The sequence below is a fragment of the Brienomyrus brachyistius genome, chromosome 17 (assembly GCF_023856365.1).
Source record: "Brienomyrus brachyistius isolate T26 chromosome 17, BBRACH_0.4, whole genome shotgun sequence".
Taxonomy (NCBI): Eukaryota; Metazoa; Chordata; class Actinopteri; order Osteoglossiformes; family Mormyridae; genus Brienomyrus; species Brienomyrus brachyistius.
In genome coordinates, this window is record NC_064549.1 from 18,383,905 (window position 1) to 18,399,841 (window position 15,937).

Consider the following 15,937-nt stretch of genomic DNA (forward strand, 5'->3'; position numbering starts at 1 on the left):
CAGGCTGGCAGAAAGGATCAAGCAGGCAGGCCAAAGTCGGGGGAAACTGGGGATTTATTGCAGGACAGGGCAGACGGCAACCAATGAACAATACCAACATCAGCAAACATCAATGACGGACATAAGGCAAGGCAAGACATGGACTCAAATAGACAAGACTGGGCGAAAATAATCGGACACAGCTGGGCAAGATCAGGGAAGCACACGTGGATAATCAGGGGGCGTGGCACACACAAGGATCGGACAAGCCAGGCATGATACATGCATTGTATTGTGTCTTATAATCCAGCATTCTGTGTCCATTAAGTCAAAGGTACAGCTCACACAGGTATTACGACAGAAGATATACGTTAGAATAAATGTACACTACCACCAGGGCTGGCCAGTCCATCTGGCATACTGGGCATTGACAAAATGTCTCACTCAGCAGAAGTTATCCCCCCACCCTAGACCGTTGGGCCATGAGAGACCACAAAGTCCTGGCCTGAATTTTTATCACAGTCCTACCTTGTAAAAATAATTTATGTAATAATGCCGCATTATGTAATAACGCGACATAATGTAACAAACTGAATTATAATAATGATGATAATGATGAGGATAATAATAATAATAATAAGGTAATGCTGCGATTCAAAATTATAATGTAGTCTATAAATTTGTAACATTTTGTCGAATTTTTACATAAGGTGATATAACATAATGTATTGTTACATGGTTGTGACAATGCATTATGTAATAGCATTGCATTACGTGATGAAAATTTGTTACATTTTGTTGAGTTATTATAAAATGCGGCGTTATTAAATGAGCTGTAACCAGGGCCTAATTACAACAGATCTGGAGAAAAAGAACTGGGGCTGAACATAATCCAGGACTCCTTCACATTGTTTATGTTTTATATTCATAGAGCAATACGGAATGAGCATTTTCTGAATCTCAATGAGAATTGTGATGATTTGTGTTAATATTCTGTACTGCACAGGGAGATGTTCAGTAGGAACTTGTTTCAATGGGGGCCAATGTGCCAGCAGCGGATCTCAGCTATGCCAGTGTCCAGAGGGATTCCAGGGCCTACGCTGTCAGTATGGTGAGTCCTTGTGTTGTGGGTCCTAAATGCCACAATAGCCATTAGTCATAGTCCGAAGGTAAAACATATTCACTTTCACTGAAGCTTTTCACTTTTTTCTTACCAAGAATCTACACAACATTACACATCATTTTCTGACAGTGGAACTGAGCATTCCCCAGTCTCCTCATGCATGTTTTATCCCCGGAAAGTCCTCTTAGTTTTCTGCAACAATCCCACTGAAATTATGTTGTCTATTCATTCAATCATTTCTAAATTCTGTGCTTAGATGTGACTTGGGTGACAACCTCCCTCTTTATTCTTGGCAGCTTTCACATAGTATCTTCAGTGGAATTATGGTGCTCTGGTAGTATATGGAGTTTATAAATTGGCAAAAATACTGTAGTGGCACTGCTGGTCTGCAGGAGGGGCACACAAGCACAAGTCCTCCAGCAGAAATATCAATTCGGCTCGACTTTTGTGTTTGGTCCACATTGAAATTTTGTTGCCTCCATTTTATATGATTTTTTTAAAGATAGGAGCTGAAGATCTGTTTTTTCCTGCACACAGGGGTGCAGGAAGCGGGGGGCACGAGAGGGATGTGTACCCCCAATACTAGGGGTGGGCAGTACACTGGTGTCAAAGCTATTACCAGTGTGATTGTCCGCCACGATATACATTTGCAATATACCAGTAACTCCCGGAGAAGTCTAAAGCCTAATTATACATCCTATTTATATAAAAAAATAACGCATTTTATTTCCTTAAAATATCAATTTATACACAAATAGTATATGTAACCGGTTTATCTGTGTTGTGTGAATTTTCTATTAAACAGACTCCGACGCTTTGATTTGCCCTAATGGGCCATTGACATTAACAATAGCAAATTTAACACCGTCAACCAAAAAGCTGTAATGTTCCTAACAAAGTGACTGCTTTAAAGTCTTTAAATCATAAAGCTGAAACGCTCTAGTTTTCAGGCGCAGTATTTTAATAAATTTTGGATGAACAGGTGTAGTTTATCGCAACACAAGGTCAGTCGTGTCTATTGCAAGGAATGCAAAATTTTTGCAAGGGAACTTAAAACTATTGCAAAGGAACACAAATTGGTGGGAGGAAATTCTGCAAATTGCCATATAAGTGGAATGTGCAATAATTCTTTCAAACCTACATATCACAACATGGCATTCTGGTAAAAACACATTAAATAACTGACATTTCTAGGTGATACATTCAAGACTTCTAGTAATTGTACAGGTTGATGAGTGTGGGACAAGTATAGACAAGTTGTGTGGAGTGAGTGATGAGATTGTCTGGGGAATACCATGCTGTCATTTCTGACAGCACCAAATCTAGTTCAAAATATTTTTGAAATATCATACAGTTCATAATGATGGCATAGCATTTTCTTAGTTATATTTGGCATAGTTGTTACCATTAATATACACACGTGGACAAAATTGTTGGTACCCTTCAGTCAATGAAAGAAAAACTCACAATGGTCACAGAAATAACTTTAATCTGACAAAAGTAATAATAAATAAAAATTCTATGAAATTTAACTAATAAAAGTCAGACATTGATTTTTAACCATGCTTCAACAGAATTAATAAAAAAAAAAACTCATGAAACAGGCCTGGACAAAAATGATGGTACCCCTAACTTAATATTTTGTTGCACAACCTTTTGAGGCAATCACTGCAATCAAACGATTCCTGTAATTGTCAATGAGACTTCTGCACTTCTCAGCAGGTATTTTGGCCCACTCCTCATGAGCAAACTGCTCCAGTTGTCTCAGGTTTGAAGGGTGCCTTTTCCAGACGGCATGTTTCAGCTCTTTCCAAAGATGCTCAATAGGATTGAGGTCAGGGCTCATAGAAGGCCACTTTAGAATAGTCCAATGTTTTCCTCGTAGCCATTCTTGGGTGTTTTTAGCTGTGTGTTTTGGGTCATTGTCCTGTTGCAAGACCCATGACCTGCGACTGAGACCAAGCTTTCTGACACTGGCCAGCACATTTCTCTCTAGAATCCCTTGATAGTCTTGAGATTTCATTGTACCCTGCACAGATTCAAGACACCCTGTGCCAGATGCAGCAAAGCAGCCCCAGAACATAACAGAGCCTCCTCCATGTTTCACAGAAGGGACAGTGTTCTTTTCTTGATATGCTTCATTTTTCCGTCTGTGAACATAGAGCTGATGTGCCTTGGCAAAAAGTTCAATTTTTGTCTCATCTGTCCATAGGACATTCTCCCAGAATCTTTGTGGCTTGTCCACATGTAGTTTGGCAAATTCCAGTCTGGCTTTTTTATGACTTGTTTTCAACAATGGTGTCCTCCTTGGTCGTCTCCCATGAAGTCCACTTTGGCTCAAACAACGACGGATGGTGCGATCTGACACTGATGTTCCTTGAGCTTGAAGTTCACCTTGGATCTCTTTAGAACTTTTTCTGGGCTCTTTTGTTACCATTCGTATTATCCGTCTCTTTGATTTGTCATCAATTTTCCTCCTGCGGCCACGTCCAGGGAGGTTGGCTACAGTCCCATGGATCTTAAATTTCTGAATAATATGTGCAACTGTAGTCACAGGAACATCAAGCTGCTTCGAGATGGTCTTATAGCCTTTACCTTTGACATGCTTGTCTATAATTTTCTTTCTAATCTCCTGAGACAACTCTTTCCTTCGCTTCCTCTGGTCCATGTTGAGTGTGGTACACACCATGTCACCAAACAACACAGTGACTACCTGGAGCCCTATATATAGGTCCACTGACTGATTACAAGATTGTAGACACCTGTGATGCTAATTAGTGGACACACCTTGGATTAACATGTCCCTTTGGTCACATTATTTTCAGTCTTTTCTAGGGGTACCATCATTTTTGTCCAGGCCTGTTTCATGAGTTTTTTTTTTTTTTATTAATTCTGTTGAAGCATGCTTGAAAATCAATGTCTGACTTTTATTAGTTAAATTTCATAGAATTTTTATTTATTATTACTTTTGTCAGATTAAAGTTATTTCTGTGACCATTGTGAGTTTTTCTTTCATTGACTGAAGGGTACCAACAATTTTGTCCACGTGTGTAGCTGATTTGAGGAGGCGGGGGGGGAGAAGGGGGAGAGTGTGTACCCAAATATTTAATTTGGTTTCATTCTTCCCGCCAAAAATAGACCTTGGTATTTCAATTACTGAGTTGTGTCCTCCCAATATTAAACTCTCACTAATGCCATATGTAGTTCTCTTGAGGAAAGTTCAGTGTGAAAAGTTTCAAATGAAATGAGTGTTGCCAAAGGACAATTGCTGCACTGAAGTATAATAACTGTGCTTTTCTTTTAGATGTTAATGAGTGCACAGCTGACAATGGTGGCTGCGAAGGGCAATGCTGCAACACCATTGGCAGCTTCTACTGCAAGTGCCCTAAGGGTATGAGGCTCAACCAGGATGGAAAGGCCTGTGAGGGTAAGGGCACTTTTGTGTCTCAGAGCATCAGTATTCCTTTGGTCAGTGTTTCCCAGTCTGATCCTTGGTGACCCACAGACAGTCCACATTTTTGTTCCCTCCCAACTCCCTGTATAACAGTAACAGAAATTCAAAATGTTATACTGTAAATGCCCTGTGTGCTTTCTGAGATATTTTCATACAACACAGCTCCCTGCTGCCTGCCCTGAATGAACAGAGATCCTGTCCTCATGTCCCCTTGGTTTAACAATGTGTGCACTAATGTAATAACCACATGCAACCCTCTTCTCTTCAACTTCTGTGACCAACTTTGTAAACATGGAAATGGCTTCACAGGAAAAGCCTACCACCTTCAGAATGAATTAAACTATGCATAAAATTAAACAATTGTTAGGTTTTAGAATTATACTGAATGGAAACATAGCATGTTACCCTATTCATTTCTCATTTGGCTCCTGTAGTTAAGCACTGTTATCCCATTACACATTTTAATGTGGCGTATTTGTTCAAATGTTGCCTGTAGGAATTTTCAAAAATGATTCAATATTTAATTAAAACAATGTTAAATCATCTTAGCTATTGATCTGTAATTGATCCTAAAATAACTGTTTTTGATTGTACAAAAATTGTGACTTATGAACTTGAGAAACTGGATACAATTAATTTGTTACCCTGATATTGACAGACTTCTATAGAGTATGACCAGGTTCCCCAATTCTTGTCCTGGAAGGCCAGTTTGCAGATCTCCCTGCTCAGACATACCTACTGTCAGAGCAATTAGCTGATAAAGATGTTTGAGCAGAAAAATCTGCAGATTGTGTTGGATTCTGGCCCTCTAGGACCAGGACTAGGAAACCCTTGAGTATGAGATGCTGACAGAGAACCAATGCGCAAGAGTATTGACAAGTTCTCAGTGGCATTAGCTGTTTTGGCCACTGTCCATTTCTAGATTCAAACCATGCATTACACATGAATCATTTTGTTGTTTGGCTAAAGACAAGCGGGAATAAGGAAACATGAAAAGAATATGCTACTTGTGCTGCAGCTGAAAGACCAGTGATCTGGAGAACTAATTTTGCAGCACCAAGAGGAAGTAATCATTGACATTTGTAGATAAATGATACAGTTTCCTTGATGAAATTTCCAGGGGCTGCTTAATATCCATGGATGTCATGTTTAAGGGGAATATATAAGAAAAGTCTCAGTGGCTTTGAATTTTCCTGGCATCTGATTTCTTTCTCTCACAACAGGACTGTTTTTTGCAGACATATCTTAAAATCTTCCTTAACTGCTGAATGTGCAGTAACAGTAAGGTTAATGCAGAAAACTAAGACTAAATACAAGGGACTTCGGCCTAAGCCGCAGTCATCTACTCCTCACCCTACCATACCGGAACCTGTCCCTGCAGCCCGCTATCTAGCTTCACCGCCGGTAGCCCTAAACGCCATATGAGCGGCACCCCTCTCCCAGAATCCACAAGTGCTGAGCTTAACAGGACAGCTCTCATCGAGCGCGGCTCTCAAGCCCTACTTCCTTGCATTCTCCATCCTCCTTCTTTTAACCCTGTATCCTCAGCAGCCCAGGTGTAGCCACTTAATCAACTACTACCTTGCACACCAATACCTCCCCCATACACATCCACCAATCACTTCATTACACAAATAAATCCCAGTATTTCCAGACTTTCTCAGCTAGCCTGTCTTTGAATCAACTATCCATGTTTGTTTTCAGTATGATCAGAGAGGGCAAAAAAGGTATTTAAATACAGTCTTTTGTCTGATCTTCTTTTTGAATTCCTGCTACTTTTCCACTGGCTAATGAATGATTATGCATTTGCATCATAGAACGGACTGTTCACATTGTTTTGATTGTCAAGGCTGTCAAATTCAGTCTCTGTGCCCAACCTCTATGATGAAAGATATGTCACAACAGGCACAGTAAGTATGAACCAGTCCTTAGGCCCATTAAGCTTGGAAATCCAGAGTGTTGCCGTAAAAATAAGCATCATCATACTTAAAGTCTACAAATCGTATATATAAAAATGAAAATTCAGGTAAAAAAAAATTGCCTCGACAAGATACAACTCACTCCAGCACCATAATGGTATTACAATACAATCCAAACTAAAAACAATTCCACACCATGTACAACACGCCTCAATGTAAGGAATCAATAGGAAACATGCCTTTCTGAAAAAGGATGTGTTCTTGTAATATGGTTTTCATAGCTTTCAATGAAACAGTCATTATTTATTTGTTGTCGTGATGGCCAGTATTCTGGTTGCCTTGGTGAAATGAATGAAGGATTTGTGTAAGGTCTTTTCTGTGCCTCTCTATCCTAGATGAGAATGAGTGTTTGGAACTGAATGGGGGCTGTCAGCAGAACTGTGTCAACAGTGCAGGCTCTTTCCTCTGTGAATGTAGCATGGGATTCCGCTTAAACACAGACGGGAGAAGCTGCGTTGGTGAGTGCAAAATCAGAGAAGTGTAAGATTAAAATGTTAATGTCTGCATATCTCATTAAATAACCCTACAGTTACAAGAAATATTGAGGCTTTTTCAAGTGTCATGAATAAATGGGTAGGGATATTGGATTTTGCAAGCCTTATTCATTCCTGCACGTGGCTTGCTTTCTCTAAAGAAGTTTGTATGGAAGGTTGGAGTCATACAGTTGTCAGGGCAGCATGTGTGCCCTACCTGTCAGGTCATTGAATAAGGGGGAGAGGATACAAGTCTCTATCAGTGAGCCTGCTGAACAGTTAGTTGCATTTATTTTTAGGGCATGCTCCAGGAATATCACTGATTCCTTAGATCAGTTTTTAAATAAATCACCAGGCATGGAAATATAATTAGAAAGTTATCTTCCTTTTCCAGATGATTGTATTATAGATTCAGCTGCATTAGTTACAAAATGGAATATATATTTGTGTATGAAGGAAAAGTGAGGATAAAATCCATCTTTTGACTTCCATCTGGTACAGGAGTATAGCAAGCCTGGAGCTTATCCCAGGAAGCACAGGGCCATACTCGGGACCGGATGCCAGTCCATTGCAGGGCACTCACACAATGGACAATTTACCATTCACCTAAACACTTGTTTTTGGACTGGGGGATGAAACCGAGTTGCCCAAAGCAAACTGACCAGCAAACTATTGCAAACACATCCACGCCAAGCAGGGATGTGTTTTTAACCTCCAAATCAGGATGTCTGGCATTGCTTCCTCTGCCTTGTGCCCTGTGCTTCTTGTGATTGGTCCCCCCACAGATTCGATGGATACATTTCATGGGGGTAGCAGGATGGAATGGATGCTTTGTTTATTAATATGTGAAATATGCAGAAGTCAGCCATATTTAGATATGCTAATTACATTAACAGCAACCTATTCCATAGGCTTACTTAAAATAACTACAGAGCAAATTTCTTTTTAAGAGTACAGTGGAAATTGAAGTAAACAATAGATCAGCTTCAGCAGAAGGCAAGCATAGAAAATCAGAACTGGAGTCAGCGCTTTAGAAGGTCTGCAACTGGTTTATGTGCTTTGGGAACATTTTATCTGCAGCAAGGTCCAGGTAAAATGAATGCATGCGTTTCCAGATTAGTTACCTCCCAGTGGGACATGCTCGGAACACCTCACCAGGGAGGCATCCAGGAGGCATCCTAATCAGATGCTTGAGCCACCTCATCTGGCTCCTCTCAATGCGGAGGAGCAGCGGCTCTACTCTGAGTCCTTCCCGAATGACTGAGCTCCTTACCCTATCTCTAAGGGAGAGCCCAGCCACCCTGTGGAGGAAACTCATTTTGGCCGCTTGCACTCGCGATCTCGTTCTTTCCGTCACTACTCACGCTCATGACCATAGGTAGATCGACTGGTAAATCGAGAGCTTTGCCTTTTGGCCCAGCTCTTTATTCACCATGACACACCGATGCGGTGCCTGCATCACTGCTGATGCTGCACCGATCTGCCTGTCGATCTCCTGTCCCATCGTTCCCTCACTCGTGAAGAAGACCCCGAAATACTTAAACTCCTCCACTTGGGAGAGGACCCCATCCCCAACCCAGAGAGAGCATTCTACTCTTTTCCGGCTGAAGACCATGGTCTCGGATTTGGAGGTGCTGATTCTCATCCCAGCCCTTTCGCACTCGGCTGTGAACTGTCCCAGTGAGAGCCGAAGGTCCCGGTCCGATGAAGCCAACAGAATCACATCATCTGCAAAAAGCAGAGACCTAATCCTTCGGACACCCTCAACACCCTGGCTGCGCCTAGAAATTCTGTCCATAAAAACTATGAATAGAATCGGTGACAAATGGCAGCCCTGACGGAGTCCAACCCTCACCAGAAATGAGTCCGACTAATTGCCGCCCATGTGGACCAGGCTCTGGCACCGGTTATACAGGGACTGAACCGCCCTTAAAAGGAAGCCCGGCACCCCATACTCCTGGAGCACCCCCCACAGGACTCCCCAAGGGACACGGTCGAATGCCTTCTCCAAGTCCACAAAACACATGTAGACTGATTAGGCAAACTCCCATGAACCCTCCAAAATACTGTGGAGAGTGTAGAGCTGTTCCACTGTTCCACGGCCAGGGCGAAAACCGCACTGCTCCTCCTGAATCCGAAGTTCAACAATCCGGCGGACCCTCCTCTCCAGGACCCCTGAATAGACCTTACCAGGGAGGCTGAGGAGTGTGATCCCCCTATAGTTGGAGCACACTCTGCGGTCCCCCTTCTTAAAGAGGGGGACCACCACCCCGTTCTTCCAGTCCAGAGGCACTACCTCCGATGCCCACGTGATGCTGCAGATGCGTGTCAACCAGGACAGCCCCGCAACATTCAGAGCCTTGAGGAACTCTCATCCACCCCCGGGCCCGGCCACCGAAGAGCTTTTTAACTACCTCAGTAAGCTCCACGCCAGAGATAGGTGAGTCCACACCCAAGTCCCCACACTCTGCTTTCACATTGGAAGGCATGTTGGTGGGATTAGGAGGTCTTCGAAATATTCTTTCCACCGGCCCAAAACATCCCAAGTTCAGGTCAGCAGCGCACTATCCCCACCATAAACAATGTTGATGTTGCATCGCTTTCCTGCCCTGAGCCGCTGGATGGTGGACCAGAATCTCCTCGAAGCCATCTGAAAGTCATTTTCCATGGCCTCGCCAAATTCCTCCCACACCTGAATTTTTGCCTCAGCAACCGCTGAAGCCGCATCCTGCTTGGCCTGCCAGTAGTCGTCAGCTGCCTCTGGAGTGCTACAGGCTAACAAGGCCAAATAGGACTCCTTCTTCAGCTTGACGGTATCCCTCACCACTGGTGTCCACCAGCGGGTTCAGGGATTGCTGCCGCGATAGGCACCGACCACCTTACGACCACAGCTCCGGTCAGCTGCCTCCACAATGGAGGTGCGGAACATGGCCCATTTGGACTCAATGTCCTCCGCCTCCCCCGGGATATGGGACAAGTTATGCTGGAGGTAGAAGTTGAAGCTCCTCCTGACAGGGGATTCCACCAGACGTTCTCAGCAGACCTTCACTATGTGCTTAGGCCTGCCAGGCCTGGCCGGCCTCCTCCCCCACCAGCGGAGCCAACCCACCACCAGGTAGTGATCACTTGACAGCTCCGCCCCTCTCTTCAACCGAGTGTCCAAAACATGCGACCGCAAGCCCGACGACTACTACAAAGTCGATCATCGAACTGCGGCCTAGGGTGTCCTGGTGCCAAGTGCACATATGGACACCCTTATGCCTGAACATGGTGTTCATTATGGACAATCCGTGATGAGCACAGAAGTCTAATAACAAAGCACCACTCGGGTTCAGATCGGGGGGGGGCGTTCCTCCCAATCATGCCACTCCAGGTCTCACTGTCATTACCCACATGAGCATTGAAGTCCTGCAGCAGGACAAGAGAGTCCCCAGGAGGAGCACTCTCCAACACCCCTTCCAAGGACTCCAAAAAGGGTGGGTATTCTGAACTGCCACTTGGTGCATAAGCGCAAACAATAGTCAGGACCTGTCCCCCCACCCAAAGGCTACCCTCTCATCCACTGTGGTAAACCCCAATGTACAGGCGCCCAGCCAGGGGGCAATAAGTATGCCCACCCCCGCTCGGCGCCTCTTCCTGCGGGCAACTCCAGAGTGGAAAAGGGCCAACCCCTCTCAAGGAGCCCAAGCCGTGCGTCAAGGTGAGCCCGACTATATCTAGCTGGAACTTCACAACCTCGCGCACCAGCTCAGGCTCCTTCCTCATCAGAGAGGTGAAATTCCATGTCCCTAGAGCTAGCTTCTGCAGCCGAGGATCAGACCACCAAGGTCCCCGCCTTTGGCCGCTGCCCAACTCACATCACACCTGACCCCTATGGCCCCTCCCATAGGTGGTGAATCCATTGGAGGGGGGATCCACGTGTCTTGTTTGGGCTGTGCCCGACCAGGCCCCATGGGTGTAGGCCTGGCCACCAGGCGCTCGCCATCAAGCCCCACTCCCAGGCCTGGCTCCAGGGGGGGACCCCGGTGACCTGCATCTGGGAAAGGGAAACCGTGGATCCAAAATCTTTCTCTTCAGTAGGGGTCTTCCGCACTTCGTCTGGTTCCTCACCCAGGACCTGTTTGCCTTGGGTGACCCTACCAGGGGCATTAAGCCCCGGGCAACATAGCTCCTGGAATCATTGGAACATGCAAACCTGTCCACCACAATAAGGTGTCAGCTCCAGGAGAGGTATTTCTATAGTTTAAACCCTAAATATGCTCCCAAAACACTTATTTTATTTAAAAGTTAACTTAGTATATTACCTTTAAAAACCAACCCTTTCAGTGTTTATAGCAAATGCGTCTCAAGATGGAAACCCGGGACACATTTGCTATGTACGTAAACATTAGCACCTTTCAATAAATGTATAATTTTTTGTGCGTCTTACGGCACCCTGCACTACTAAGTGGTCCAGGGGTTATTAGGCCATCATAATGGAATTAAAGAGAAAGGTCAAATCTCAAGCTACAAAGATTTTTAATTAAAAAAACAGCTAATTACAAAAGGTTGGGAGCATACCATAAACCTCGGGTGGGGGGGAGGCCGAAATAACAAACCAACCATCAACTAACTAACATTCATAAACCTAATTACCTCAAAACACAAAGAAACAAACACATAAAAGGATCTGCCCTTACTCCCTAACTACCCAAAAACAGGAGAAAAGCATATTCAAACAAAAATGGCACCCACCTCCCTACCAAGCTCCAAAAACATAAACAAATTATAACACACACAAAAAAGAATAAAGCACATCCTATCTTTAAAACAATATATATATAACCAGGCCAAACCACACCCAGCCTGCAATCTGAGCAAAACAGCCACAACAACCAGCTAATCTGCAGGGGCAACCAAGTGATTCCAGCCAACCAACATGGGTCTTGTTAATTAAGGGGCAGGGACTTGCTTGTTACATTGTCATCTTCCAAGGCCTGTTCATAGAAGGGAGCAGAAAACTGATAGAGCACACCTGATACATTTTAAGACACCCCCACCATTAAATTATAAACAAAGTTTGTAAACATTACACATCATACCAACTCCCAAATAAGTATGGTTGTCTTAAAATACACCTCCACCATTGAATAACACACAAGGTCTGTAACAATTACACACACACACACACACACACTAGTTAACACTGGCATTGACACGAGACAGGGCATCAGCAATAACATTCTCAGTGCCTTTCTTATGGCGGATATCAAGATTATATCCCTTTATGATTTTAGGACCAGCGCACCGCTGATTCGCATTAGACACACAAAACAGAAAAACCAGAGGATTATGGTCTGTATAAACCATGATAGGAAAGGAGCTACCTCCTAAATAAACCTCAGAATGTTGAAGTGTCAGCAACAGAGCAAGAGCTTCCTGCTCTATAGTGCTGTATCTCTGTTGGCACTTGGAAAACTTTTTGGAGAAATAACAAACAGGGTAATCAATACCCAACTGGTCTTCCAGTACCAAAACTGCACCAGCACCCAACCATCAGGCATCCACCTCTAACTTGAATGGCATACTAATGTCAGGAGCAGACAGAACTGGGGTATGACATTAAATGCATCTACACATGCAGGACTCCACCCAAACTTTTCTTTACAACAGTGGAAAAGTTTGGGCAAAACCAACGGTAATATCCAGCCATCCCCAAAAAGCAGCACAACTCACGCTTATTGGTAGGAGGAGGAAACTCAACAATCGCTGATACCTTGACCTCAATAGGTCTGACTTGGCCATGTCCCACCTATTTGCCTAGATAGGTAATCAATGCCTTGGCAAACTCACACTTTGCAAGGTTAAGTGTCAGAGAAGCACCTGCAAATCTATCAAACACAAGGTCCAAAGATGTCATATGCTCATCCCAGCTATCTGAAAACAGGACTAGATCATCCAGGAATGCCTCACATTCTCTTACTCCCAATAAGACTCCCTGCATAAGACGTTAAAACGTGGCCGGAGCATTTCGCATTCCAAAAGCCATCATAGTATATTCCATAAATTCATCTGCCGTCACAAATGCAGAGATCTCAGATGCTCGGGGAGTAAGAAGGACCTGCCAGTATCCTTTCAGAAGGTCCAATTTAGTGACATAGCGGGCAGCTCCCACCCTATCCACATAATCTATCATTCATGGAAGAGGGCAGGAATCAGGTTTGGTGACACTGTTTACTTTGCGGTAATCCATATAGAATTTATAGGTGGAATAAGGCTTAGGCATTAAAAGGCAAGGGGATCTCCAAGGGCTTTGACTGGGCTTAACAAATCTATTTGTAACAAGATATTCAACCTCAGACTTCATTACTTCACGTTTATGAGGATTCAGTCTGTAAGAGTGCTGCTTAATTGGAGGACTGCCACCCACATCAATATCATGGCACTTGAATTTACATTAACATGTACTTACTATTACAAAATATAAAATTAACAATTTTTGAATATTTATGTAACCATTAGCGTTCTTGTCACATATTGCCAGGGCACGGACCGGGGAAGCAGATATGCAAAAAAAATCGCGGATGCAAATAAGTTCGGTTCCAATGAAATTTTTGCGGATCTGTGACTTCGCGAATCAGGAAGGGCGAATGCATGAGGGCTTACTGTACTCCATCCATCCATCCATTTTCCAAACCGCTTATCCTATTGGGTCGCGGGAGCCTATCCCGGAGGCAATGGGCACAAGGCAGGGAACAACCCAGGATGGGGGGCCAGCCCATCGCAGGGCACACTCACACACCATTCACCCACACATGCACACCTATGGGCAATTTAGCGACTCCAATTAGCCTCAGCATGTTTTTGGACTGTGGGGGGAAACCGGAGTACCCGGAGGAAACCCCACGACGACATGGGGAGAACATGCAAACTCCACACACATGTGACCCAGGCGGAGACTCGAACCCGGGTCCCAGAGGTGTGAGGCAACAGTGCTAACCACTGCACCACCATGCCACCCCTACTGTACTCTATAAAGATAAGAAAATAACAGAAATACTTTATTGATCCCAGAGGGAAGGTCTCTTCAATATAGCAGCGAGATACATAAGGTGCACACATCCAACATACAGCACAAAACAAATTGAAAGTGCACATAGTACACACGACAAATTTAGGCCTTTGCCTTACTTTGTGTGCTTTCTTTTGTCATGGTCCCTGGAATGGTGCAGTGGAAGATCCCTGCATGGATCAAAATGGTGGCTGTGCCCAGCTCTGCAGCGGTGAAGAAGGTCAGACGCGCTGCAGCTGCCGTTTGGGCTACAGTCTGGCTGCTGATAGTAAAAGCTGCATGGGTATGTTCCTACAGACAAAGCCACAGCATTAAAACCCTGAGAATAAAATCCTCAAAAAGATCACCTCGGCTCATATCACTTAATGCATAGCAATGAAAAGTATCCACCCCATTGCTACCTTGACTGCATACCACAGCCATTCCTTCTATGTCTATGTTCTGTCAGCGTTGGGTGTATATCTACCGACGCTTAGCTGCTGTTATAATCATTTTCTGTTACAGATATTGATGAGTGCAGTTCAGGGCAAGCAAAATGTAGTCATCGCTGCATCAATACCCTCGGGACTTTCAAATGTATGTGCAGCCCTGGCTTTGAGCTGGGAATCAATGGGAAGCACTGCTACCGTGAGTATGGCCATTTACATAAACTCTCTAAGGACAATATTTGTGTAGGTAGTGCTCTCCTTATTTTTTACTCAAAACCTCTCTAGGAATTGAGATGGAGATTGTTAACAGCTGTCAGAAGAACAACGGAGGCTGCTCTGATACCTGCCAACACACTGCTAACGGACCACTCTGCTCCTGCAGTCAAGGTTATCAACTAGCTGATGATAATAAAACCTGTGTAGGTTAGTATTTCCTATTGCATACCTTCAAATGCATAGGCAGAGATGGGCGACACAAGTTATATGACTTGGCCCCAGTCGGACTCAACTATAGGTTTTTATGACTTGAGACTTGCTTTCAAATTTGTGAATAAGGCTCGACTTGACTTGGATATTGTCTGCTTGAGTGGGGTGGAGTGGTGCCATTAATATTCTGCTAATATTCTGATACACACCGCAAACTAGGTTTCTAAATCTGGCCCCAAAACTAAAATATTCAAGTACTGAAAAGATAAATGGATGTTCCACTGAGTCGAAGGCTTTATAAAAGTCCAAGAAGAAAATGAAGCCATTATCTTCAATTAAATTTTGGTCTTCAATAATATCCATTACCAATCTTATATTATTGTGAATTGATCTGCCCTTTAAAAATCCAGCTTGTGTTTCTGCAATAAGATTTACAATCCCTGTCTGAAGACGAGAGGCAAAGTGTTATGTTTCGTGCGTTAGTGGAGAGCGAGGAAGCAACTCCGGGAGCCAGGAATCCAAATAGGCAGATTTATTAAGGGGGGGTACGAACAGGATCGGGAAGACAAGCCGAAATAACAGGAAACAGCTGGGCACAATCGGGGAAACATACGTGGATGATCAGGGGGTGTGGCATACACGAGGATCGGACGCACAGGTCATGACACAAAGATGTAGGTTAATAATTTGTAGTCTGAATTCCTCAAAGTAATAGGTCTTCTGTTTTCTATAAGTCTGGGGCCTTTGTTAGGTTTTGGGATTGAGACTATAACCTCGTGTTTCATTGTGGCTGGGAATCTACAGGTCTCAAAGATTTCCAAAAAGATAAAGTAATTCTCTAATAATAGAAGTGTCTATAGAAGTCTCCTGTGAGACCATCTGAGCCGGGGCCTTTATTAAGAGAAAGTTGGCCAATTACTGCGTCAAGCTCTACAATTGTTAGTTGATTGTTTGTTTAAAATGATCATCTATGTTAGGAGTATATTATGTAATCTCTTTTAGAAAAATGTCACAGTCCATTCTT

General features: G+C 43.8%; 1 protein-coding gene across 1 annotated transcript in view; it reads left to right on the forward strand.

Annotated features, from left to right (window-relative positions):
- Positions 1-15,937, forward strand: part of megf6 (multiple EGF like domains 6) — a 57,520-nt gene that overhangs the window by 610 nt on the left and 40,973 nt on the right. The window contains exons 4-8 of the mRNA XM_048981709.1: positions 4,407-4,529; positions 6,871-6,993; positions 14,220-14,342; positions 14,564-14,686; positions 14,773-14,910. Of these exons, the coding sequence (XP_048837666.1) occupies positions 4,407-4,529; positions 6,871-6,993; positions 14,220-14,342; positions 14,564-14,686; positions 14,773-14,910 (630 nt within the window). The remainder of the gene's footprint in view (positions 1-4,406; positions 4,530-6,870; positions 6,994-14,219; positions 14,343-14,563; positions 14,687-14,772; positions 14,911-15,937) is intronic.